Below are 27,161 nucleotides of genomic sequence, written 5' to 3'. Positions count from 1 at the left end.
TTCCCCAACTGCCCCCCCCCCCCGGGACTCCCCCAGGTTTAACAACCTCAACTATCCCCAGTCCCCACTCCCCCCCACCCCAGCGTCCAGCCAAATAGTTCAACCATTGCTGGCACTTGGCCGGACCAGCAGCCTGCCCACCTCTGCTAGGCTGTCGTATGAGTAAGCTCCTCTTTGAGCCCCCCCTCCCCCTAACCTCTCCCCTTGCACCCCCAGAATTCCACCTATACTTGCTGTTCAAGGGGACCCTGAATGCGGCTGGGCCCTGTGTTCTTCGACTCCCGCTCCCCTGTAAATCGGGATAGTCCGCACCTCATCCATCAGGGTCGTTCCGCTCTCTGTGTTTCGTCGGTGACGGCGTGTTCAATTTCTTGTATTTCCTTGAGCTTGTCTTCCGTCTCCTGTCTGCCGGAGGACCGTGCCAACCGGCGCCCTCCACAGCCATCCCCGTGGGTCCTCTCCGGGGGATCGGGTCCGTCACATAGTCCTGGATGGCTCCCCTTATGTCCTCCTCCGTGATCAGGGCCGTCCGTTGACCCATATACTCAAAAGCAAGGGAGAAGGGGTAGCCCCATCTGTAGTGCACGCCCTTCTCCTTTAGTTCGAGGGCGGCACATTCTGCATTTGGCCAGTGTGTATGACGAGAGATCCTGAAAAATTGACACCTGAGCATTGTTGTATGTGATCTCCCAAGCCTTCCTGGCCTCCGCCAACACCTTCGCCTTTTCCGTGTAATAGTGGAACCGGAACAATATAGACCGGGGGCCTCCCGCCCTGTGCACCGGATCAAACAATGGTTCTATCGTCATCTCCTCCGCAAAAAGGAAGGTGATAATTTCTCTCACCACCCGAACTAAATCTCTCTCAGTCTCTCCCTCTGTTTCTGGGACCCCAAAAACCTGAGGTTGGTCCTCCTTTCCCTGTTTTCGAAATCGTCCATCTGTCTTGACCTTTCCTCATCCCCATTCTCCAGGGCCGATGGCCCCATGCTTATTTGCATCTCCTGGGTCACTGACGACGATTGGTTGGTCTCTAGCTGGAGCAGCCTGTCCTCAACCTTATCCATCCTTTGGTCCATTTTTTCCAGTTTTTGGACAATGTCCGATCTCATGTCCCTAACTGAGGCAAAGTCCTTTTCCATTGCAGAGGTGGACAACACTGGGGACTCTGAGTGGGCCATTTTGCTCTCTCGGCCCAGGCCGCTGTGTTCGCTTCTAGCCTCCAGGTATCGGTATTCTTGGAGGGTTTTCCGCCAGCTCATTTGATCGTCCCCCACGCCCTGCCACCGGAACCGCCGCCGTTCATGGGGGGACAGGGTGTCACCCCCGGGCTCCGTTATCTGCACCCCAGACGGATCCGGACAATGGAACACGGGATGGGAGATAAGGGGGGACCGGATTGGAGATGTGTTCCCTTTTTTCTTACTGTCTTGTCCACCCCGGGCGGGCTCCCCCTGGGCGGGCACACGCCCCACCAACCTCGGGTGGGGGCCTGTCGCCCTGTCCGTTATCCCCTTGTCTGTCTGAGAACTCCTTTGGATTCCTAAGGGGTGGTGATATGAGCGGCGAGGTCCATGTGAACAGTATCTCGGGGCGTTCGCTTAGGGGGGGGGATCCGCGGTCCGGTCTCCGAGTCCTTTCCAAATGAGAGCGCTCTCCCCTCGACTGCTGATAGGCGGACACACGCCCTGGGCACGGGCCCAGGGGCCACCACCTATGTGGAATCCTGGCACAAGGACTCCGCTCCTTCACCCCGTGTCATCCACCGAATTGCGTTTCTCTCGGTCCACCCGATGCCTCACAGGGGGGTTGGGCCGCAGCCCTGTTTAAAGAGGGGCCGTGGATCAGCCAGCCCTGTTCAGTTCAAAACATGGAAAGCCCCGGGCGTCCTCCGCTGTGGGCGAACTGGTGTTTGGGTTGATGGTCGATCCCCCTCCCCTTCCGGGGTGAGAAAGGCCCAGTATGCCTATGGGCCCGGGCCCTCAGGGCCTCTAATCTTTCAATCCTGGTTGAAGTCTGTGGGTTGAGGCCCCAGAGCTCCTGCCACCTGTTTACAAGTCCCGGAACCGAAATTGGGCGACCTCGTCCCCATCAGGCCTGGGCTTCAAGAGCCGCCTTCCTCGGCGGGGGGAGGGGCTCTCGCCTCGCTCCTCCGTTGCCCCCCAGCATTATGGGCCCCGGCGACTGGTCACTCCAGTATAACACCCACCTCAACAGGACGAGGGCTGGGGGGGGGGGGGGGTATGGCCTCGCTGGCGGTCTCTCCCAGCCTCGGCGTCCCGCTGCTGCCCTCGTTGCGTCTCAGCCACTTCCCTCTCCAGACCACGGGTCCCGCACACCGTCCCACAGGGGTCCTCCGACATCGCTCTTTCGACCCTGGGGTGGGGGGGGGCCCGGGGGTTCACCGCCTCTTCAGGCTACAGCTATCCCGGTGGGGGAGTCTCTGGGGGGGGCTCAATCCCTCACTTCGGCCCAGCTTCGGAGGGAGCTCGGGAATCAGGCTGCCATAGCCTGTGCGCCCCCTGGTGGCCTGCATTCACACATTTTAATGTCTTTTTAAACAGTTTTTCAGGTTTTGCCCCTTTTGGTCAGCTTCCCTCTGCCGGGTTCACTCTTGCCAACCTTTTGTGGCAACAATTGGGTCTCTGAAGTCTAAGCTGGAGAAGGAGACTGCCCGCATTAATGAAGCTGAAACCAGAATAGGCGAGACGGAGGATGCGGTGGGATGACATGACCGAGACATAGCGGAGCTGCGGACTGAGCTTACAAAAATATGTGGCAAGTGTGATGACCTTGATTCACGCTTGAGACGAAACATACGCATCGTGGGAATACCACAGCATGCAAGGGACCCATGAAGCCGAAAACCTACTAACAACCTTGTTTGGAGCAGCCAAATTCTCTACAACTTCTTGGTTGAACACGCTCACTGCACATTCGCCCCATTGCTCAGACCAGGGCCCCTCTGCGTAAGATCATAATGTGACTACTCAACTACAGAGACAGGGATATCATCCTGAAACGATCTAGGGAACAAGGGACACTTAGATTCAAATCCAGCAATATTCAGATCTACCTAGATTTTGCATCTGGAATACAGGCCCTTAGGTGGTCATATGACCCAGTGAAGAAGTTCCAGAGGGCCAGACTAGTCCCATATGCCCCTATGTTTCCTGCAAAATTGCATATACAACATGGAGGCAGGGCACACTTCTTTGAAAATCCTCCAGCGACCATAGCCTATGTCGAAGCAATGATACTGCTCCCGCCCCCCACCCAGTGGAACAACCAGAATCACGGCCCAGAAGCAGAAGCTGACCGCAATGATGTGGGTGACTGAACAAGAAGCCTCCACAAGATTTTATATCCACATTATTTGACTCGGGCATGTTCAATTGTTAACTGAAACCAGGGCACACAGCAACGGAACCCGACGCTGTAAGCGATGTCTGCTCATGGCGATCCCCGGGAAAGTTCCAAGGTTGTTCAAATGACACATCATCGAGTTGGGGAAGATGGTGGGGGAGGAGGGCATGGAGGGATTGTGAGGAAGGGACACAAGTAGGGAAGTTCTGAGTAATGTTAAGTTGGGAGGAGTTGAATGGGAAGTTAAAAGCAGATAGTGCCGGGAGGATTGTTGAATGTGGAATGCATCATGCGCAAAATGTTTATCCGATACAGAATCATAAAAATTGTAGTGACCCACAAATAAATACCTGGTGAAACGATAGATCTGTTCTCATGGAATATCCGAGGCTTAAATAACCCTATCAAAGCTAGAAAGATTACGGTGTATCTTGACCGTCATTCCCCTGGAATAGTAATGCTACAAGAAGAGACATATGCCCTGGGACCAATACATAAGGGATTTGCACCTTAATGGGTCCGACAAAGGCTCTACACAACGTACACCTCTCAGGCTAGGGGGTACACATCCTTGTACACCAGTCCATAAGTTTTCAAAAGGAGGTGATAATAACGGATCCAGAGGGACGACACATTATAATAAGGGGGGGGATGGCAGGTGAAAAGGTCATATTAGTAAACACATACGGACCAAACAGATGACCCGGGATTCTATGGCCAGATTACAGGGAGGCTAGCAAAGATGGCAAAAGCCCCCATCATTTTGGGAGGGGACTTCAACACAATCCTAGATTTACATAAAGACCGGTCAACCACCACACAACGTGCACCCACTGCTGCGGCCAAAATGATTAAACTAGCAATGGAACAACTTGGACTAATAGATGTGTGGAGGGAGGAAAACCCTAAATCGACCGAGTACACAATACTCAACAGCCCACGACGCTGCGTCAGGGATCGATTATTGGCTACTCTCGTCAACTGGGACTTCACGCTTGCACAGGAGCAAAATCCTTCCTCATACTCAGACCAATATCCGGTGGTGATATCGCTGGAACTTAGCCATCCACCTCATCATCCCCGCCCGCTCTGGACTATGTCACAAAATACTTTTTTTTAGACAATACACTGGTTGATGGCCTACACGAGAAAATAGAAGGGTTTTTTGAGATCAATGAAAACTCGGCATCAAGTTATGCCACAGTATGGGAAACCTTAAAGGCCTGGTTACAGGGCCTTCTTATCTCAACCACATCTGCAACGCTCAAGGCCATTAAATCAGAACTGGCAGAGACCGAACAGGAGCTATGTAGGTTAGAGAATGATTGCGGCATGAATTCCAATAGGACACTACTGGGGGTAATTAAGGATAACTTGTTGAAGTTCTCTGAACTGGCTGATCTGAGGTACAATACATGACAAAGCCTGTCCAGGCTCGGAAATATAGTGAGGAAGATGAACCTGGAAAATCGTTGGCTTGTACAGTCAGAGGGGAAAGAGGAGTGAAGCCCATCACTGGAATCGAAGGGGCAAAGGAAGAGCTCTACACGTCCAATGACGCAATCAACGAAGAATTCATGCGATACCATAAAACACTATGCAAATGCAGACACTTGCACTGAAGAGGAGGTAGACCTCTATCTGGACACAATAGCACTACCGAATCTCCCCCAGGTAAGATGTGCAGTATTAGACACACCAATCACCTCTGACGAGATTGCAAAAATATATGGGACTCCCTGGAAAAAATAAAATCTAACAATGTGTAAAAACACTGGTTTGCTTACCTGCCCGCTGAGGACTAATGTATGTAATGAACCATTACTAAATTCATAATTATATGTAATATGCGTGGAGAGCAACCTGCATCCAATCTGACTGCCTAAATAAAGTTTAAAAAAGAAAAATTTTAAAAAGAAAAAAGAAAAATCGCTGTGCAATGTGGCTTAAGCCCTGTCATTTAGCCATCTTGCTCAATGGACTGGTTTTGCTCTCTCGGGTTGGGAAAAACCAGGCAAGGTGTGCACTTTCGCAGGATCAGGCTTAGATTCCCAGGGAAAGTGCTTTGTATATCTGACCTGACAGAAATGGGGGTTGGGGGTGTCTGGTCCCAATCAACATCCATGTAAGAGCAAGCCTGTTGCTGAGAAGAGTTGTGGTGTGAGATTCCATAATTGGACAGCCCTTATTTTTTTGAATGGTGCAGGTCATTGCCATTGCTGGGCTGGGGCAGAGAAGACCCCAAAGAGGAGACCATGCTGAAGACCCAAACAACCAGTAATGCCAAAGCCATCTCGCTATGAAACCCTGCTACTCGTGCAATCATAAAAGAAGAGATCTTAACAGTTGCTTTGACCCTTGTACTGGTAGAAAAAAGCCAGTCCTGACACCTGCACCGGAGGACCACCCATCAGAGAATGGCAGAAGTGTCCCAGGACCGTCCCATGGGCTGCCCAGCCTCTGTGAAGGCCTTTTTGCTACACCGGACACCGTCCAGAGCAAGAGATTGGGACACTAAAGGTCATCTACTTGTGACCTAAGATTATCTCTCCTACTGCTGCTGCTGTTCTCTGGGCTGAACAGGGGCCTCCCTGGAGCCGAATCTTTGCCACGGCCATCATTCTCGCCTGCTGACCCCCTGGACAGGGTTTCTTTGCTGCTGCCCTGCTTTTGGAGGTCCCTGCATGTTGTGGAACCTACTTTGGCTGCTGTCCTGAGGTGTCTTGCCTGTCCATGTAAAAGTTTGCCAATACCATAGCTAATGTGGTGCGATTGAGAGTTTACCCCTAACAAGTCTTACTTCCCTTCTAAAACTAAAAGGTGTTTTTCAAATACATAAATTTGCCAACCTGTTGGCTTGACCGAAGCTTGTGCAAGGGAACCTCAGACTTTTTACCACCTCCCCCTTCAAGTACGTCTCCGGAACTTTGACTCTGTTGTGACACTAGGATTACATACCTGGTAGGGATGGCCTGCTGAGGTTACGTGTATGCCTTATACTTATAATGCAGTGTATATGGTTTATGTTTTAATGCAGTGTTCTTCTAACTTTACTTGCTACAGTTTCATTGCCTTACTTGATTCAACTGTTTACTGAGTTTTATCGTAATGTGTAGGTTATCTCACTTTGGGAGTACCAACTGTGTACAAATATGTGTATAAGTGTATTGCGCGATATACACTTGACATGAGTTTAACCTGCTTAGTGTTTTAAGGCCTAATAATTAGTACATTTGTGTACTTCTGTGTGGACTTTAGTATTTTACTTTTTCTATGCGTGGTCACTTTTACTTACTTACCACCCCCACATCTTCTGAAGTCTGCCGTACTGCTCAGCTCACATTATCTACATTGAGTTTCACTAGGTGAAGTTCCATGTTCACCAACTAGGTTGACCTCGCAAAGCCCTCCCTTAGAGCTGGTTTTGAAAATACATCCTAAGAAATACCATTGGCTAGAAGAAATGGCAATCTGTTCATAGCCTACTGTGATGACCAAAAGCATCCGTGACCACACCCTCACACTTTTTTTAAATACCATATTTTATTGTATTTTCGTTCTACAATACAATGACATTTAACTCAAACACATATAACTTTGCATACATGTGGTAGAGCTGTTTGAGGTACTGCTGCATATATGTGCACCTATCTAGGAGCACCAGTGAGGGTAGAAGTGCAGGAAACATTAAACACATCAAATATCAATTGACACTTTCACATTTGGTTCTTTAGGGTGGTGAGAGGTATTATTAACATAATTGTTAAGCCCCTGGGCGGCGATAGTGCTGTTCATCGGGCTGCATTAGTTCAGTGTGTATGCGTTTCACAACGTTAGTTCCCATTTCCCCCAGATTTTGTCTGCTTTGCTCGGGCAACCTCTTGCTTGGTAAACACGACGTTCCATTAGGATAATTGCGTCTATGTCCGATATCCATTGATCATATTGTGGAGTGACTTCTGAGCCCCATAGCTGCGCAATGTTTCTTTTAGCTATTCCTGTGGACGTTGAGAGTAACAGCTTTTCAAAGCGCGATAGGTCCTGTTCCGCATCAATACCCAGGAGGAGGAGTTTGGGGTCAGTTGGGATTGGGCGGCCTAAGACCTTGGAGAGTCTTTCGCAACATCTTCGCCAGAAGTGTTGTATACGTGTGCATTGCCATAGGATGTGATAGAATGTCCCTTCCTACCGTAAGCATTTTGGGTCAGATGTTTGGCCCCATTTGTATAGTGCCACTCGAGGGTAGTAAATTCTGTGAAGTATTTTCAGCTGAATGAGCCTGATTCTCGCCGAGATTGCCCTATCCCTGGGATAAATCAGGGTCTCAATCCAGTCTTCAGGTAGAATCGGGCCCACATCCCCTTCCCATTTCAATTTCAGGCTTGTCAGTTCATTGGTGGCAAACGAGGAGATAGCATTATACATGGTGGATGTGATCTTGATTTTCACACTGTCAATGACTATATTTCTTTCTATGGGCGTGCACTCCGGCATTTCCAGCAGGAGGGCTCTCTGTTCCGCGAGTGCATGATGTAGTTGGTTACAGTGGTAATTTTCAGTGACAGGGAGACTGTATGTAGTCGAGAGCTCTGCAAATGGGGTAATTTGGTTATTTGCATATATTTGCTGGATGGTATGAATACCAGCTGCAGCCCAAGTTGGCCATTTAGGGAGATTGCCGAGAACCTCAAGATGGGCGTTATTCCAGACAGGCTGGACTGGGGGGAGTGTGTTGTCCCAACCTATGTGCTTATGAGCTTCTGTCCATATTAGGGCCGTATGTGATGTAATCGTGCCTCCGGGGTGGCGGTTCACTCTGTTGTATAGGCTTCCAATCGGGGTCATATGTCGGGCAGAAATTTCAGCCTGTATGTGGGGAAGTGTCACGTCCCCATGCAGGATGTCATTAATCGTCGCCATTTGGGTCGCCCAGTAATAGACCTGAATGTTCAGGAGCCCAATCCCCCCTTCCCAGACTGAGCGTTGGAGGGTTTTAAGCGCTATCCTTGGATGTTTCCCTCCCCATAGGAGCTTACGTGTTGTTCTATCTATTAAGCGGAACTCTGCAGAGGGAATACTGAGAGGGGCGTTCTGGAGGACATAGAGGAATCGGGGCAGGGCCAGCATCTTGAAGAGTGCTGGTCTGCCCAGCAGTGTTAGCGGCAGAGATGTCCAGTGTGCTACGTCTTGGGCTTATCTTTTGATCAGTGGATGCAGGTTTTGGGTTACATAGCTGTCCAATTTATTCTCAATTAGGATGCCGAGATATCGGAACTGTGTGGATTGTATACGATATGGGGAGCCGAGTGGTGGGATGCAGTCTACCCCTTTCACCGGGAAGAGCACTGAATTCAACCAGTTCACCCTTAGTCCGCTAAAGACTCCGTAGTCTATCAGTATTTGAGTTACTATAGGGCAGGAGACCGCCGGGTCTCCCAGATTCACTATGAGGTCAACGGCATACAAGGATACCTTGTCTTCCCAGTCTGAGTTCCACCGGAAACCACTCCATGTGATCGAGCCCCGCAGGATGACTGCTAGCGGTTCTATTATTAATGCAAACAGCATAGCCGAAAGTGGGCAGCCCTGCCTGGTACCCTTTCCCAGTTGGAATTCGCGCAAAGGCCAACCGTTCACCCTTACCTCTGCCGTTGGGCAGTTATAGAGGAGCTGGACCCATTTTATAAAGGACTCACCAAATTGCATCTTCCGCATGATTGCCCATAGGGCCTCCGAGTAAACTGAATCAAAGGCCTTCTCAAAATCTATGGCCAGTAGTGCTAGTCACTGTTGTAGTACAGGTGCTCTCTCTAGTGCCAGATGAGCCTGTGAATATTCATTCTCATTGACCTTTGGGGCATGAAGCCGCATTGGTCCGGATGTACCAGTGTTGTAATGACCGTTTGGAGCCTATTGGCTAGTATTTTAGCAAGTATTTTGGCTTCACTGTTAATTAGGGATATAGGCCTATACGAGCTGCACTCATCTGGGGGTTTGCCTTCTTTGGGGATCACTATAATGGAGGCCTTACGGAGGTCTGGTGGGAGCCTACCCTTTGTTAGGGAGTGTTCGAACATGTTGAGAAGCTGGGTGGATATGTCTAGGTGGTTCTGTTTTTTCCAGATGTCGATTGGGAACCCGTTGGGTCCTGGAGTTTTGCCTGTTTGAAGTTGGGAGATGGCTGCTGATATTTCGTCCACTGTTATTTTGCTATCTAGCATAGTGACCTGTTCCGTGGTGAGTGTTGGGAGATCAGTGCTGTCAATCATGGCGGAGGCTGGCATGGCGGTTGGGGGTTTGTAGAGATCTTCGTAGAAATCCGCAAATCGTTCTGCAATTTCCACATCGGCGGAGACTAGTTCTGCATGTGTTGTCTTAATACATCTTACCTTCCTTTGCCCCTCCTCTCGTCTCTCCAGCCATGCAAGCATCTTCCCCGCTTTTTCTCCCGTTTCATAGAGGCGTGCCTTCATGGCGTGATGTGCTTTTCTGGTGCAGTCCAGCAATAGATTGTGCAGTTTCTTATGCGCCTGCGTTAGAGCTCAGTTGGACTCAGGGGTATCACTGGCAATGTGCTCTGCTTCTTTGCTCCCAACTTCTTTTTCGGCCGTTTTTATCAGTTCACATTGTGCTTTTTTCTTTGCCGACGTCCACAAAATGATTTCGCCTCTTAGGACTGTCTTGTAGGCCTCCCACAGTATGCTGGGGTCATTGACAGAGTCTGAATTTAGCTCGAAGTAGTCATAGGTGGCTGCCTCCAACTTCTCCTGTAGCTCTGGGAACCCCAGGTTATAGGAGTTCAACCTCCATGTAGGTGGGGGACACGGCCTCTCCGTTTCTAATTCAAGTATCAACGGGGAGTGATCCGAGATACCTCGTGGGAGGAAGGAAGCGCTGCATATTCTGTGCACATTCTGATTCGGAAGGAAGAAATAGTCTAATCTGGACATAGAGGTGTGCACTCAGAGTGGAAGGAATATTCCTGCTCCCCCTTGTGTATGTCTCGCCATGCATCTCGTAGCCCCACTGCGGACACGAAGGTTGCCAATTTGGTGGTAGCGGCAGGATTCCTGGCTCTCAGGTGTGAGCGGTCCGAGACATTATCCATGACTTTGTTGAAGTTCTCTCCCATCACCCACGTGTCTGAGGCATTTTCTGCCAGGATCGGAGTGATGTCTTCTAAGAGAGCACTGAGTAGGGATGGAGCGTGGGGGGGGGGGGGGGGGGGGGGTGGGGGTGGGGGGAGTATATTGCCATAAACGCCAGGGTTTGATTCCAGAGTGTTGCCTGAATGTGTACATAGTGGCCACCTTTATCTTGTGTGATGTGCGTGATCTCCAGCAGAAGCCTTTTATGAATCAACATCAGCACCCCTCTCGCACCCATGGAGAAACTTGCATGTACTGCTGTGCGGTAATTGGACCTTTGGAAGAACTTGCATGAGGTTCCCGCCAGATGGGTTTCAGTCAGGAGAGCTATGTCCGGGGAGTGACGGTTTAAGTGCTGTAGTACCAGCCTCCTTTTGATACTGGAACCTAGCCCATTGACATTCCACGTCATGAGCGTTAGGCACCTTGTGTTTGGAGCTGCTTCAGGTGCCATTGGGTGCGTTGACTGTAGGCTCACGGGTGTGTTTCTTAGGGTGCGTTTGCAGCGAGATTACAGCATAGGCCATGCTCATTGTGCTCTTAATACCTTTGTATGCTAAACATTGTAAACAAACGTTGTCTCCAACTCCCCCCTCCCTATACTCCACCCCCAACTGAAGCATCTGTCGACCCAACATGAACTCGTGAACAGTTAAACTTTACAGCTCCGCTGTGTGGTGCTGGAGATTGAGTCTTGGTCACACCCTCACACTTGAAACACAAGTTAAAGCCATAGTAAGAAAATGCTTCTTCCAACTCCTAATTATCCAATCAGTATGCCTACCAAACGTAACCTTCCTACACAGAAGCATGGCAATCTTCACTCTATTACTCCCCAGGCCTGATTGCGCCAACAGTCTCTTCTACCTTGAGCTACCAGAACATTTGCTTAACACCTCTAAAGAGCCCAAAAATGTTTCAGTTAGACTCCTCCCAAGACTGTGAAGATGGGAACACATCACCCCAGCTCTCTGAACACTCCACCGGCTCTTGGTCTAACACAAGATTCAATGTAAAACTATCATCTACCATGCCTCCCACACTACAGGGCCTGAATTTACCAAGACGAAAGCCATGCACTACAAGCCAGTTGGAAAACTTAACTCCACCAATTTGGCCTTAGTAGCAGTGCCACCATGCTTCCACTGGAAAGACGAAGGAGAATCTTCTCATTCTTGGCAACCAAGCTATGGAAATCAATGCCTAGGCCACTCTGCACAGAGGTAGATCACTCAAAACCTGGCTGTTCACTACACACAATCTACAAAATAGAACTCCACCTCTAAAGACAGGACCCATCGAATCTCCTCAACCTACTAGCCAATGGAGGCTTCGACACTAAGACCTACTGAAACCACTCCGATGAACCACTTTAGAACACAATAACCCAAAGGATGGGTCACTTGACATTTAAAACATAATTGTCATCGTAAACATGGACCCAAAGTCTGTTCGGAACACCAACCTCCAGAATCAGGGGAAAACCGGGATGGGGCCCTTTCATGTCTGCCTCAACGACACGTGCAGCAAATCTACGCACACCGCTCAATCAAAAGGACATGTCAGTCCCCCAAAATATTTTCCCACAACTGATTTATGGCATGGATATCAAACAACAATCACCAAAAAGGGAGCCCAGAACAGTGTGAATACTTTATCTTCATGGATAAAATGACAATGCCTCTGATTTGAATGCAATAGCAGACTGGAAGTCCACTGGGGGAACCTAGACCAAACACTGAAAACAAGAGTCTTCAAGCGTCTACAACCCCTCTGCTTTCCCCAACTAATCTATGTACCCTTCAACCTCCCAGCATCCTCTCATTCCACAAGGGTTTCCATACACATAGCAGCTTTGTGACTGATCGGACCACCCCACTACATTTACTTGGGCAAAGCCACTCAGAACCCTGTTCATGTCCCACCATATCTTTAGCACTATCACATCACCTCAACTCCCTCCGGAACAGTGGCTCGCCTGTTGTCTGAGCACAGTCATTTAAAAGATCTTGGCTTTTCCATTCCAGATAAAACATTCAACAACACACAGATAATACCACACTGACAATAAGGACTTAGGGCCTACACTCACCAACATCACAACATTACCACCTGCCTCTCCGGCTAACACCCCTCCTCTTAGCTTTTTCTGCAGGTCTATGCAGCAGAAAGGCCACCACATAAAGGGCAAAGATGCACTTTACATTACATGCAAGCAACACATATATTGCATCAGCAACAGATGCAAGACACATTTTCTGATTACATGATTCAAGACAGTCTGCTTCTCTCTCTACTCCAGAAGACCAGCCATTCAGTCCTTCCCTGGCTCAGATTCCCACATTAAAGCTGGACAAAACAATAGTAACAGATCTGCTTGGATACTACAAGTAAGCATTCCAAGATTTGCTTTCCTGAACTCTGAATTGGCACAAGGGTATAGGTTTAGCAGGCCCTGAGACACAGGAACTTACCTGCGAGTAGGTGACATGACGCAAAGCATCAGAATGTATCAGTATAGACACAATACAAAGAGGTAAAAAATCATAACTTTACCTCAGATAGGGCAGCCACTTCCTCAAGGTCACCATAGCAGCCCTTACTGTGCCGAACCAGATCTCCCCAAAGCACTGTGTTCTTACAGCTGAAAAAGGTGGCATAAAAGGGTTAATGAAAGGTTGTGACTTACTGTAGATCAAGCAGGTTCAAGATTAATTTTGCAATGCTAGCCCTCAGATTACCAGAAAACATGTATGCTATAGCATCAGACACCACCATTATCCTTCAGGTGAATATATCTTAAAGGCTTAAATATCAGAGCTGTCCCTCAGGATCCCAGATTATATGGGCACAGACAGCAGAGCGATCAATGGTTTTAGACTACAGCACTATCCCTCAGGTTACACAGATCAGACACATTCAGGCATGCATTCATTTATTTTTAATACCAGGATTGTCACCTGGTGGCTTTTTGCGGGTGTTTTTGTATGTGATTAATGTGAATGACGGCTATATGGGTGTGGAAGGAGGAGACGGACACACATGTTGCATTCCATTGGCTATAGACTTATTTGTTTTGAAAAATAAAGACAAGCCCCTAACTTTCCCTATATTCTAAGAGGTGTTTCCCTGCCTCAACCAAGAACACTAAGGAGACTATCAGGATGTCCAGGAAAATAAAAAGTCCACTGTCCTGTATCAGAAACCTATTTTCTTCCCTTACACTTCTAACTAAATATAAGGATTGGTGAGCGGACTTTGGTTCCAGTGAAACAAGGGACTGCTATCAGAGGGAGCAGCTCCCTTCCCCAGGTCACAATCCTTTTCAAGGTGAAAACTAAGTTCCAAGTGAAAAGTCTTAAAGGGGACTACAAGTTTTTGGTGCAAGTTCAAAGTTCAAAAACACCAGCATTCCTTATTGACCACGATTTACTGATGTGACTGTTGGATCCCTGGAGTGTGTCTCCCTTTGCCAGGTGTTCTGCTTCCATCTCAGGGCATATGACTCTCTTCCCGTTGAATTTTATTCAGAATTCTTTCTGTGTGGCGTCTATTGCGCAATACCAGATGCAATATCTTTTCAGGAACATGGGGTATGTCCTTCTTCCCCTGGTTCTTTTCAGGTTTCTCACAATGTCAGAGGAAATGAGTCCCTTCCCCTAGTCTTTCTCAGGCTTCTCACGATGCCAGAGGAAATGACTTCCTTTCCTCTGGCTTTTCTCCAGCTTCTCATAACACCAGTGGGAATGACTCCCTTCCCCTAGTCTTTCTCAGGCTTCTCTGCTGATCATATAGCAGACCTAGTTCTCTATCCTGCCAGGTACTGCTATTGTCCATATAACTTTTCTGTATTTGGGGGTTCCTGACACTTACTCTAGGTGCAATTACTCGTTCAAACTCTCTTTCTCAGATTCTCTTCTCAGCCCTTTTTCCTAGGGTATTTCGACCCATCTTTATAAGGCCCCAGGCCATTCTTTGGTCCCCACCAGCTATCCTCGGCAAGCCCCTACCTCTAGGGAGCTTCCGTTCGTGCTCTGGGAGGTCCCACGATGCAATCCCTTTCATCCCACGTTCAATCCGTGGTCCGCTCCAGCTACGTCTCCATAGCTGCTGCTCCCCTCTGGCCTGCCTTTATGATATGGACCATGTGGCCCCTTCTCTTCCATCGGGATCGGCAGCCTTCTTCTAGTTGGGAGAAGGGTCCTTTCCCTCTCTTCTAACCCTTTTCAGAGGCTTCAGCTTATCACCTCAGTACTCTAAGTCTCCCTTTGTTGCACCGCCGACCTGCTTTCGGCTCCTCAAGTGAGGGCTGAATGATATTTCCAGTCTTTCTTCCCTTTTTATGTTCCAGTTACTCACATACTGTCCATATTGGCTAGAATGCTGTTTTTGGTTCCACTGAGCATTCTTCATTACTCTACCCTCTTCTTCGTCTTGATACTGATGCCATCATCCTCAACTGGGTTACTTGGGTTCTTCTTCATCCCAGTCTTTCTACCTGACTCACATAGGTAGTCCCTACTCTTCCTCGTCTCATTACTTTTTAAGGAGGTTGGCTTATCTACCTTACACAAGTACATGGAAGTGTGGGGAACTATGGTACCCTGTATAGGGTAGGAGGTTGAAGGAGGTTGTGGTATAGTCTATATATACACACTGCGTTCTCCCCGGATAGTCGTCCCTAGTCCCATAAGGGGATCCTCCACATGAGATCCATCCGCTGAGCACCACCCCAGGGGAACTATCGGGAAGCTGCCTCATCTCCATGGCCTCATGGGAAGGGGAGCCCCTTGGGGGAGAAAGAATGACATCGAAGAATTCTTCAAACTGCCTATATACAGATTGTTCAATAGAGGAGCCCATTGGGTAGCGTTATGTTATGTTATGTTATTTTGCATTTATATAGCGCCTTATGTACCACTGGTATGATCTCAAGGCGCTGGTAGGTTGAACGCCCTCGGGAACCGTAGTTCAAGTCAGTAGAGAGAGAGAGAGTCATAAGGTGCATGTGTGCACTGGATATGTGTGCAACACGTGTGGCACTCGTACGATAGCTGCTCTTAGAGGTAGGTGTGGTGGTTGGGAGGTCAGGAGTATGTGTTAGTTCTGGCAGGGTGATACCAGACTTATTCTGGCTGCGTTAGGCCTGATGAGAACGCCTAGGCTGACGGGTGTGTAGCCAGCTGTGTTTAGTTAGGATGATGGGGAGTATGTGGCATGTGTTGGTATGAGAACAGCTATACCGAATGTTTCATAGTATCGCTGTGTTCTAGTTGAGTGGTCGTGTATAGAAGAGAGTAAGCGTGGTGATGTGATATGGTGATTTTCAGTAGGTGCTCGAGATCGAGCGCCTTCATGCTCCATGCATTCCATGCGTTACAACCGTTCCAGGCGCTACAACCGCCCCAGGCACTCCGACCGCCCCAGGCACTCCGACCGCCCCAGGCACTCCGACCGCCCCAGGCACTCCGACCGCCCCAGGCACACCAGGCATTCTGTGCACTCAGTCGTTCCATGCACTCAAACCATTCTTGCACAATGTCCTTCCATGCCCTCTAACTGTTCCATACATTCCATCCGTCGCATGTACTCCCTCAGTTCTATGCACTCCATCCAGAGGTCGAAGTGGGCAGGAGTGGTCGGGAGCGGTGCTCCTATACTTTTTCATTTTAAGTTTTTCCGTTCCTATACTTTTATTTTAAAAATAAACCATTCTGGGATGGTTTCATTTTAAAATAAAAGCGTAGGAAGAAGTTGAAGCTTGCAATTCAGCGCACTGCACTGCACATTCCCATAAATAGTAGGTGTGTTTGTTTAGGGCTTTGGATTCTGTGTGGGAGGGGGTGCAGGGATGGGGTTTGTGGGGAGCGGGGCGGACCAGCAGAGAACATAGCTCCACTACATCTTTTTGTACACTTCGACCACTGACTCCATCTGTTCAATCCGTTCAATGCATTCATTCCGATCCATGTACTTCGTCCGAACAGTGCATTCCATCCATTCCACCCACTTATTCCGTTCCACCCACTTTATCCGTTACATCCACTTCATCCGTTTCAACCACTACATCTGTGCTATCAGCTTCCTTTTTCCATATACTTAATTTGTTTGCTCACTTCATCCGTTCCAGCCACTTCATCTTTTTCGCACATTTTGTTCGTTCCATCCGCTCTGCACCCTTCATCCGTCCCACGCACCCCATCCGTCCCACGCACCCCATCCGTCCCACGCACTCCATACATGTTATGCACTCCATACATCTATTTCGTTCGTTCTGTTCATTCCATGCACTCTGTCATTCTATGCCATCTATCCGTTCCATTTAATCTATTTCGAGCACTCCATCGGTATCATTTACTCCTCCTTTCCATCCTCTCCTACACTTTATTCCTCTCGTCAATTTTGATCTACTCGTCCATTTCATTTATTTTATCCATTTCTTAATTTCATCCACTTCACTGCCTTCATTGAGTTTATTCCTTTCAACCACTTCACTACCTTCATCCACTTCACTCGTTCTATTCAGTTTATCCGTTTTAATTTACATTAGGGGTTATTATTTTTCGATTTTTGGCTCGGATCATGCTGCTGGGTTGTTATTTACAATAAAGCAGCTTTGGGCTAAGGTCATTGCTTGCTATTGTCGGGAATGAGGTAAGAGTCGATTTTAGGAGAAGAGCCATGTTTTCAGTAATTTGCGGAAAGACATGTCCTCGGGGAGTCGGGTGTGGGGTGGAAGTGCGTTCCACAGAGTGGGGGCCAGGGCTCAGAATGATGATCCACCTAACCTGACTGAGTTGGTTTTTGGTATGACTAGGAGGCCCGCAGAGCTTTATCTTAGAGTGCGTGGAGGATGGTAAGGTTTTAGTTTGTCTTGAAGATATTGAGGTCCGGTTTTATGCGTTGCTTGGTGAGAGATGCATAAGGTTTTGAAGGTCACCCTTCGGGCAACCGGAAGCCAGTGCAGAGTTTTGAGGGCTGAGGAGATGTGATCTCTTGGGCCAAGTGCTAGTAGTAGTTTGGCTGCAGCGTTTTGTGCTCTTTGTAGTTTAGTCAGTTGGCACGCGTGGACTCCGAGGTAGAGGGGGTTAACATAGTCCAGTCTTGATATAACAATTGATTGGACCGCAGAGAGTATTGGGAAAGGAGAGGTATGGAAAAATGCACCTAAGGGTTTTTAGGTGGTAGTGGGAGGACTTGGAGACGTTGACTTGGAGAGAGAGGGTTAGGTCTGAGTCTAGGGTGCATCCAAGGTTTTCTACTGAATTTGAGGGTGTCGGGGAAATGCCCATGGCAGATGGCCAGGGTAGCGGGTGCGGAAGAAGTTCGGTGTTGCCACATACCATGATTTCAGTTTTGAAGGGGTTTAGCAAGAGATGGTTAGTGGTCCATCCAGAGATCTATGTCGAGGAGGCGGGAAGTGAGGTCGGGTTGACAGCTAGGTTTTGAATTCAGGAGTTTTACAATTAGTTGTGCGTCATCAGTGTAGTTGTAGCACTGGATATTGTGCAAGTGGATTATTCGTGGGAGTGTGGACATATAGAGGTTAAACAGGAGGGCTGATAGGCATGCTCCTTGAGGAACTCCAGTGTTGACTGGTAGGGCATGGGACGCATAGGTGGAGAGTAGGGTTATTTGGTTCCTATTGTTGAGGAAGGATGCTATCCATTTGAGAGCATTTCCACGGATTCCTAGGGAGTGTAGGCGGTCAAGTGGATTGAGTGGTTGATTGTGTCAAAGGCGGCGGATAGGTCAAGATGGATTAGTGCGGCGCATCCCGCAGAATCAGCAGTGTTTTTAAGGTCATCCCAGATTGAGGTTAGGGTGGTTTCGGTTCCGTGTCGGGCTCTGAAACCTGATTGAGTGGGCTCTAGGAGATTGTTGGCTTCGACAAAGGCATTTAGTTGGGAGTAGGTGGTTCGGTCAAAGAGTTTGGCAAGGAACCTGGTGTTTGAGATGGGGCGGCAGTTTTTGGGCTCGAGGGAAGTTTTTTTTTTTTAGAAGAGGCTTTACATGAACAGTTTTGAACGTGTCGGGAAAAATTCCCGATGAGAGGGGAGTCGTTTATGATGGTTCTTGCGTGTTCTCCTGTGCAGGTAGATGCGAAAATTCCTTTGAGGGTTGTGGCTGGACAAGGGTCTAGTGGTGAGCCCGATGGTTTGCGGGCAGAGAGAAGTTTGAGAAATTGGTCAGTTGATATTGGATTAAAGGAGTCAAAAGTCGGTTGGGTAAGGTCGCAGGTGGTGGGTTGGCATGTAGGGTGGGTGGATTGCGTGGTGGGTGTAAGTTAGCTAGTTTGTTGGTTAGAGAGTTTGTTCTTTCGAGAGTTGTGGTGTAAAAGTGTAGAGAGAGTGAGTCGCACAGAGATTGTGAGGGGGTGGTGGTACATGATGGTTTGTTGAATTCGGTGTTGATTTTGTGAAGTTCTTTGCTGGGGTTTTTACAGTTTAGGATTTGGGAGTTGTAATGGGCTTTTTTGGCTTTCTGGATTTCGGCCTTGTAGTGGCGATGGTGCCGGGTCAAGGTGGATCTGCTCAGGGTTGTTTTGTCTTTCCGCCATTTGCGTTCTAGGGATTTATACAGCTGTTTAGTGGTCTTCAGTTCTGGCGTGAACCATCTAGGAAAAAGGCCATGGCGAGCTGATGGTTTGCAAGAGGGGGTGAGTGGGATTAGTGAAGTGTTGAGCCATTGAGTCAAAGGTGTCAGAGGTTAGGAGTTCATTGGGTAGGCGGGTAGGGGGAGGAGCTTGAAGGAGTGCATCGGCTAGGTCAGGAAGGATGTTTAGCTTCTTCCAGCATTTGTGTATATTTGCTGTGTAAGCGTTCACACAGAATATTGAAGATTCGGGGTCTGCCATAGACAGTTGATTTTGATTGGCTAGTAAAATACAGTTTTGACCACAAAGATACAGCTGCAGACATGAAAGGACTGAAAGGACTGTGTGGATGTTAGGTGCACCAATTGGCAGGCTTGCTTTCATTGTGGTCTGAGTGTGACTGAGTTGGCTATGCTAGTAAACCGTGGTGTAGACAGGGTGTTCATGTGGGGCAAGAATGCCTCCTCTACATAGGAACCTGCTGCATGACATGTATTTATAAACTGTACAGAAACGCAAAATGACAGGAGATAAAGGACATTATTTGAGGCCACTGTGTTAGCATATTTGTACAAAAAAGAGTGTGATTGGAGTAGCTGGTTTAGAAAATGGACAGTATGTGGTCTTCATTACTGACTTTAGAATGGTCCACCTCACCAATTGTGTTGCATGCACATTCCATGTATGGCATGCATACAGCACAAACCTAGCAAGCGACAGTGTGGTGTACAGAAAAGGGGCCATTTAAAAAAGAGAATGACAGGAAGAGCTGGAGGAGGGAAGGCCAACTGAAAGGATTCATCCCAGAGGGCCACATTCACTTAGATGCAGCGCAGATTGTTTGTGGAACGTTCAATTTCTGGCAGGGATAGAGTTGCATTTCCTCCACATAGAGACACTAAAATGAGTATCATTTAGTGGGGATGTAGGAACATCTATTTACAATGCTATGAAGAAATCCTATTTAAGCTCAGGCTTTGGCCTGTGTGAGAAACCTGAGGGTATTCTCACTCGTACTCCCCTTGGATCCTCTGCTCCGGTGGCCAGGGAAAAGCCATTGCGTCACCTGGGTGGAGGGTCCTTGGCCATTGGAAGTGGGGTTCCCACAGGTGAGACACAGTAGCCTCCTTTTCCTGTTGAGGACCAACATAACCTTTATGGTTTACTATAAAGCCGTGCCCCTCGTGACACTTGACAGTACTGGAACGAGGAATGAACACTACACCATTTCACCACGTTAGTACTGGGATGAGGAAGATGCCTGCAAAGTGTTGAGCGTCAGGCATGTCCCTTCAATTATGGTCAGGCAAGTCTAATTAAGCATCCACATCTGCAGCCTGTCAAGGGGCTGCAGGTGTATAAAAGGAGACCAGTGGAGTAGAGAGGGGAGCAACAGAGAGGCCTGTGTGGGAGAGACCAGCGGGGCACCTTGTTTGGGAGGAGAAAGTTGTGGTGGGACCGGAGAAGGAGCCAGGATGCTGGCAAATATCCCAGAAGACTTATGGCGCCCAAAGTAAGTGGGCAGTGTACTTACCACAGGTCTGGGAGCCTCTGTGTCAGAGCTGGCAGTAGGAGCAGCGAGAGAGCCCGAAGAAGAGAGGATGCTGCATGCGTCCCTAAAGAAGTATTCAAATTGCCGGTGTGCAACATCCAGCAGGCAAGTGGGGCTCACAAAGCTGGACTTCCCAACTTCAGAACCAGAGAAGCAGCAGCGGCGGCCACCGGAAGGAGACACAGATAGCCGGTAAGTGCCGGAGCGCAAATAAGTATTGGTCCTCGAAAGTAAGCAAAACAAATGCATAATGAATACCGAACTGAACCGAATTTTAAGATTAAGCAATATGAATGCATATTGAACACCAAATCGATTGAAACCCTGAAGTTAAGCATATTAAATACTGAATGGGATAAAACTTTATGGGGCAAGCAAATAAAGGGGACAGCCAGGGTGCCCATGTGAAAATTAATTACGGAAAAGGGCGTCAGCGTAGCAGAGTGTCATAGAAAGGTGGGGTGCGAACGAAACCCCCTCAAAGTGAATTTATAGGAGTGAATACAGTGCATCAAGGCTAAAGACTGGCAAGAGGTATGTGACATGTGATGGCAGAGCCAAGAGGCAGACAAGGAAAAGCCAGAGGACTGTAAATGTGCACATAAAAGCCAAGAGGCCGATAAAGAGGAACCGAGTGAAGGTGACTTGGTGAAGAGGGGTAACTACTACAGAACTTGTGTGGGCTGCAGAGCCCAGTGATCCTGGTTGCACGACCTGTGATGGGTGGACCGTGCGGTCTGACAATTGTGCCTAGACCAGTGAGCCTGAATGCTGAAAACCAAGGACATTGTGAAAGAAACTAATGAAGAGCACTGTAAGTGAACTGGAGAGGCCGACCAGAAAGAGGGTCAAGGTAGACCTTGAGTTGTGTTAAACCTTTTGAAAAGAATGAAACAAGTATAAGTGGTGAAGTTAAATTCTTGGGGAAGGGAACCCCGAGACTTGAAGAAATGCATGTGTTGTCTTGAGAACGGAGCCTCAAGACCTTTTTTCTTTTAACTGTGTTGCTTGGAACCTCTGGAAGGGAATCCTGAGGATTGTTTGGCACTTTATCACCTTGAATTTAAGAAAGGTAATCTTGAGACGTTTATGAGAACTTTATTACACTTGGGGAAGGGGAGCTGCGAGCTGGAAGAAGTTCAGGGCTTTGAGTTAAGCACCATTTCTTTTATTATTGACAACCCTACACATTGTTTAGCTTTAGTTGTGAGGGCAAGTATAGGTTTTGGACGCAGATAGACTTAAGTTGAACTCTTTGACTCAGACTTTCCCTAGTTTCGTCCAGGTAGGGAAATCTCACCTTGGCATAGGGCAAGTTAGGCCTTCTACCATACTAACATTTGATTTAATAAAGTACTTTATTTTGAACTTTAAGTCTGTTGTCTGTCCTGCTTCATGATGCCTTCACACCTGGTCATGGGAAAGCACAAAGGAAAACGTAAGTAAATATAGCTCTTACTTCATGTGGACCCCAGCCTGTACGCCCACGTGTATACTGTCTAGGGCCACCCTGCAGAAAAATCTTACTACACCTCTGGTAATACACCGCATCTGGAGACCACCATTCAGTCAAAGCGTCTTCGAAGAGTTCTCCTTTCAGCACCTTTCTGAAGGTGACAGATGTCGGATGTTGTCATGGGACTGGATTGAACACATTCTGGAGTGTAGGGCCTTTGCTCTGTGTTTTTGTCTCAAACCTTTTTGGCTGATGGTTTGCAATTTTGAGAATATCAGGGCGGCATGCAGTTAATCTCCACAAACCTCCTGGGTCCTTATGGCAAGCTTAAGCAAGCTCTACCTTGAATGAAGGTTTTTAAATCTTTAGAGGTCACTGTGAGGTATTAAAGAGATTCATGCTGGGTTAAATGGGCCATGTTCAGGTTCATCGCTGGTCTTGCTGACAGCTTATGCATTTTCTGAACTCAGTCAGGCCACTTCCTCTGAAGGCCCGAATACACTGCATTAAAATAATCCAGCCTTCCTATTAGCACTGACCCGTTTACCTCCACTCAGTGACTTGTAATACAGGCAGGTTCATACTAAGCAACACACTTCTCTACTACTGAATTAATTGATGAGGTGAAGTGCAAGTCTGAATCAGAGATGGCACCTAGATTTCTGGCATTCCGTGCCAGGATGGAAGAGGTTTTATGAAAGGGGGATATTTTAAATGGGCTCTTGAAGCAATCCCTTAACCATTGGCAATAATGGTACTGGCATTTGGTTATGATGGCCTCACTGCCCACATCCTTATTCAGGCAAAGATGGATTTGTGTCCTGCCTGCACATGAAACCTCTGCTTGGGTTGGCTGATTAAAGCTTTGTCACCCTTCGCATATTTATACTGAGTAGGAGATGAGATAGTGATGTCCTATGGTACTGCTGTTTGGGACCCCTTAAGTTTAGGATTCAGTAAAGTCTGACTGGATATTCTGGGTCCGGCTGCAGAGGAAATAGTGTGCACATTCCCGTCCCATCTCTTGCTTTGGTATATTGATAAGCATGCCAGGGTTTATAAGCCACCGAGAGGTCAAGGAGAATAAAAGATCAATGGTGGTCTTCATCCATGGGCATATGGCTATCCGCCCTATATGTTTGTGATCAACCTTTTAGTTCCTCTTCTGGGCTAGAAACAGGATTAGTATTGATGAGGAAGGTTGAATTGATCTGTGTATACCTTGGACTTGTTGCTTGCCTTTTTAGTTCAGAGTGTTTTTAAAGTATTGTAGGTTTAAAATCGGTCCGTCATCGTCTAAACCTTAGAACTATGGCAAACATTATACAGATTTTGGTCTCAGAGGGAAAAGATCTCCCTAAGGTTACACAGAATGTATAGGCTCTTGCTTCCAGCAGCAGGGCTATCCTTCTGGTTACCTAGACCTTGAATGCTCAGCCCTCAGACAGTAGAGCCATCATTTAGATTAAGTAGGTCATACACAGTTGGGACCCAGAGCAAGTCTTCAGGTTATATAGAGAGGCTGCAGACCAACTTTAGACAACACATCTAACCATCAGGTTACCCAGGTCTCACAAAGCAGAGCTATCCTTCAGGTTACACAAACATGGCCCGCACAGGCTTTAAGAAGCACAGCTATACAACTGACAGCTCATCTCAAATCCTTGACCTCTTGATACCTACCCCGGGCACTGTCCCTCCACGGGTATGAAGTGGTCAGGCTCTTCCTTCAGGAATGCCTCCGCTAAGCAGGTAAGGTGCGCCCGCGTAGCACAACCGGGGTGGAAGCACTGCAGGACTCCATTGTCACTCTGTGCAGGAGAAGAGAAAGAGGTAAGCTGTTGAAGTACCGGTAGCAGCATAAAGTTCAACCCTGTGGGGGGCTCAACCCTCCTGCGTAGGATTGGCATGTTGATCCACTGAAGAGTAAAATACAGTCAGGTTTTCAGTATAAACACAATGAATATGGCCGAGAAAATGTACACATTTTTTGCATTTGTTGGTCATTCTCAAATCCTGGCTGCACTTCATTGGTCCAGCATTGGGTCTGTTCGGTCCATCCAGATCAGGATGACCTGACCCCCACCCGCCTCTTCGAACAGCCTCAAATGCAAATGAGTGCAGTATTTCCATAATGCTAATCACGTTGCTACATGCAGGACACGTCTGTAGCATGTTTTAAGGTATTGCTAATACGATGATCTATTGGGGACATATCTCTCAGGGTGTTGCTTTATTAAAAGTGAATAATGTCAGTACCCCTTGGGGTTACCAACCAGGCATTTTACGGAATACCTGTTTAACCAAAAACATAGTAGAACCAATTTTTTCAAACAAACATGATTTTCTATTTAGATATACATGAAAACAGAAAAGCCAAACGTAAGCCTAATGAAGAAAACTAAGCAGAAGGTTTTCGTTTCCAGAACCTACAAATCGTGCAGTAGTTTATCTTTTTGCAGTTTAGAAATAATGGAGAGTGAGAACCTTCTAGATGTTTCTTGGAGTTCAAATGAGGTCTCCGTGCCCCCAACCTTTCCATGAATGTACACATTCTCCAGTCCAAAGGAGAGCTCTTATTTCGTCTCTTCACATCAGTTGTATGTTTCCACTTCCTTTCATTAAAGCTGCCAACCACCTCGATGACCCCCCCATAAAACTGCTGTTAATACAGATGTATTTTTCATGTGTCCCCAAGCATTTGCTGTCCATGCCAGTGCCCCACTGAGAGGCCATTGCAGATGTATAGAGGCTGCCTCCCCAAGGGAATTATTTGCCCTGTTTATGCCATCTGAACTGCACCTTGTGTTCCAAATTGTGCAGAAACCATAGCCAACTTGCCATTGGGAGCCTCCCCTTGCCCAGCAGTGAACTGTCATCGCCCAGTATTCTACGCTTCAAAGTTGAAGGACAAAGTCTTAGTTTCATCCTATGTACATCTATTCTTTTGTATGGCGCCAACTAGGAATGCAGTGGCGTTGTGGTGACCCAATTGGGTAGAGGGAAAGGGGAGAGGGAAGGAAAATAAGGCAACTGGAACTTCACAGCACTGGAACATTCAGGAAAGTAAGTCCTGTGTAAAAGGACGAAGGGCCTGGAATACAGCCAAGTTAAGGCAATACAGTGCAACGAGTGCAGGTGCATATAGAAATCTGCACAGGCAAAGCAATTCAGCAACCAGTCTTTCAAAATGGAAAACTGCCATTTCTTTGAGCAGACCTAATCCTAAACCCTACCAAGACAGTGCGGCATATCTTTGAATTATTTAATATATTTTCTGTTATCTTTAACCAACTTAAAGCTGCATCTGGATACGGAGCTTTTTGGCATATGCCTCTAGGTCTGACAGACCGAGGGTTTCCTTTAGGCCCAGTGGGTGCAACATATAATTGATATCTTCCCCCGGAGGGTACTAGGCATGATAGCTAAACTTGGTTAGTGGCAGGTTGTGGTCCCCCAGGGTACCAGTTCTTTGAGGGTGCAGTGTCAGCTTTACCCCAGCCTTCTAGCACTCGGAGAGCAGCTCCCGAGCTCAGCTTGGAAGAAATCACACTTCTCATTTCTTTTTCTTTTGCATTTCAAGGGCAAAGGGAGAAGAGTGGGACAGGGCCTAGCAGTGGGGTCTGTCCAATATGTTTTTAACACATCATTGTTATCAGAAGAACCTTTAAAATGGCAAGCAGGGCCTTTAAAATAGCAAGCAGGGCCTTTAAAATAGCAAGCAGTCAGTGGTAGACAGATGCAGACAAACGAAGTGAGTTGGGAATGGGTAATTGGATGCAACTATTGTCTGTGGCATGTGCACTAAATGCTGGGTGATCACAAATGAGAGTTGCATTACAAAAGACATGCTATGTTTTAACAGCAACTACACGCGGGTGGACGTATCGTGCATTTTATTTCACTGTGCATCTTTACTTTTTAAACATTTTTATTTGTATTTGGTTGCTAAACCTTTACAAAACATAGATCAAATAGTCCGTAAAACAATAAAAGTAAAAGACCTTTACAATACTCATGTAACTTACAATAATAAAAATCCCTTGGCCCAATGAGCTAAAAACGTCCAGAATAAGTGTTTTACATTTTAAAACAACCAATACAAAAATAACTCTATCAAGTACAAAAATTAAGAGAAATAAAGTCTGCCCAAGAGATCTCCCAACTTGTTAACCATGCTCAATAAAATGACTAATAGAGTCCGGAAAAACACAAGGCACAGCCACATTAAAATACAGAACCAAAGCATGGAGATAACTTTCAAGATGGGCCGAAATACGGTTACAATAAATCACTAAATAATGTTGGTTCTTTCTAGGACCTGGACCATTGCTATTGTCAACGGGCTGTCATAGCCAGATATCGCTCTATTACAGAGAATATCTGGTAAAAACCTGTCTTTATTCACTCCAAAAGGGGCAAAACTTTAGAGACCTCACTGCCCAGGTGCTTTCACACGATGTCATGATTGCTTAGATGGAGATTTACAAACACTGCACAATGCAGTTGAAAGCACACCCATTCCCCCTTTTAGACAAAACGACCCCCGTGTGAACAATACTCAAACGCATTCTCAAAAAGTTCTGTCTATATTTCCAATCTGGGAACTTTATCAAGTATCTCGGAAGGGTTCCTACCTTTTTGCTAACCTTCTGGGATGAGTTCTCTGGAGAAATAGCATGCATACCGTCAATAGTTCTAATCCAGTCCATTTCCTCCAGAGCCTTCTTGGCCTTCAGGGGGTTCTGGGTCAGGGTCACAATATTAGTGTTGGCATTAGCGAGTACACCCCCCACCATTTCTACTAGAAATGACAACATCTTTGAACTTTTACTTTCTAGATGACATGTGATGTCTGCAAACAATGTTAAATCCTGGGCGGTGTTAATCAGCCAGTACAAAGAGCATAATTTACAGACTACCTGCGCCTTCAGGGATCTTAAACCTAATTCAAATCTAAGACTAGAGATAGGCAGGCTCATAGGTAGACTGAGCGCTTTCTTCCACACAAGCCCCTCAATCAATTGCCAATCCAGATTCCATA

The 27,161-nt window shown here is 47.3% G+C and overlaps 1 protein-coding gene across 11 annotated transcripts in view; it reads right to left on the bottom strand.

The window, feature by feature from the left end:
• The window catches only part of LOC138581047 (structure-specific endonuclease subunit slx1-like), a 353,913-nt gene that overhangs the window by 116,211 nt on the left and 210,541 nt on the right, over positions 1-27,161 (bottom strand). For all 11 annotated transcript variants that reach the window (XM_069652082.1, XM_069652074.1, XM_069652075.1 and 8 more), the window contains 2 exons: positions 23,801-23,928; positions 13,070-13,157 (listed from right to left, as the gene is read on the bottom strand). In XM_069652082.1, the coding sequence (XP_069508183.1) occupies positions 13,070-13,157; positions 23,801-23,928 (216 nt within the window). The remainder of the gene's footprint in view (positions 1-13,069; positions 13,158-23,800; positions 23,929-27,161) is intronic.

This window comes from Ambystoma mexicanum, chromosome 3p (assembly GCF_040938575.1).
Source record: "Ambystoma mexicanum isolate Mex_15411 chromosome 3p, UKY_AmexF1_1, whole genome shotgun sequence".
NCBI lineage: Eukaryota > Metazoa > Chordata > Amphibia > Caudata > Ambystomatidae > Ambystoma > Ambystoma mexicanum.
Note: the sequence above shows the minus strand (reverse complement) of the source record. Positions and strands in the feature narration are given on the sequence as shown.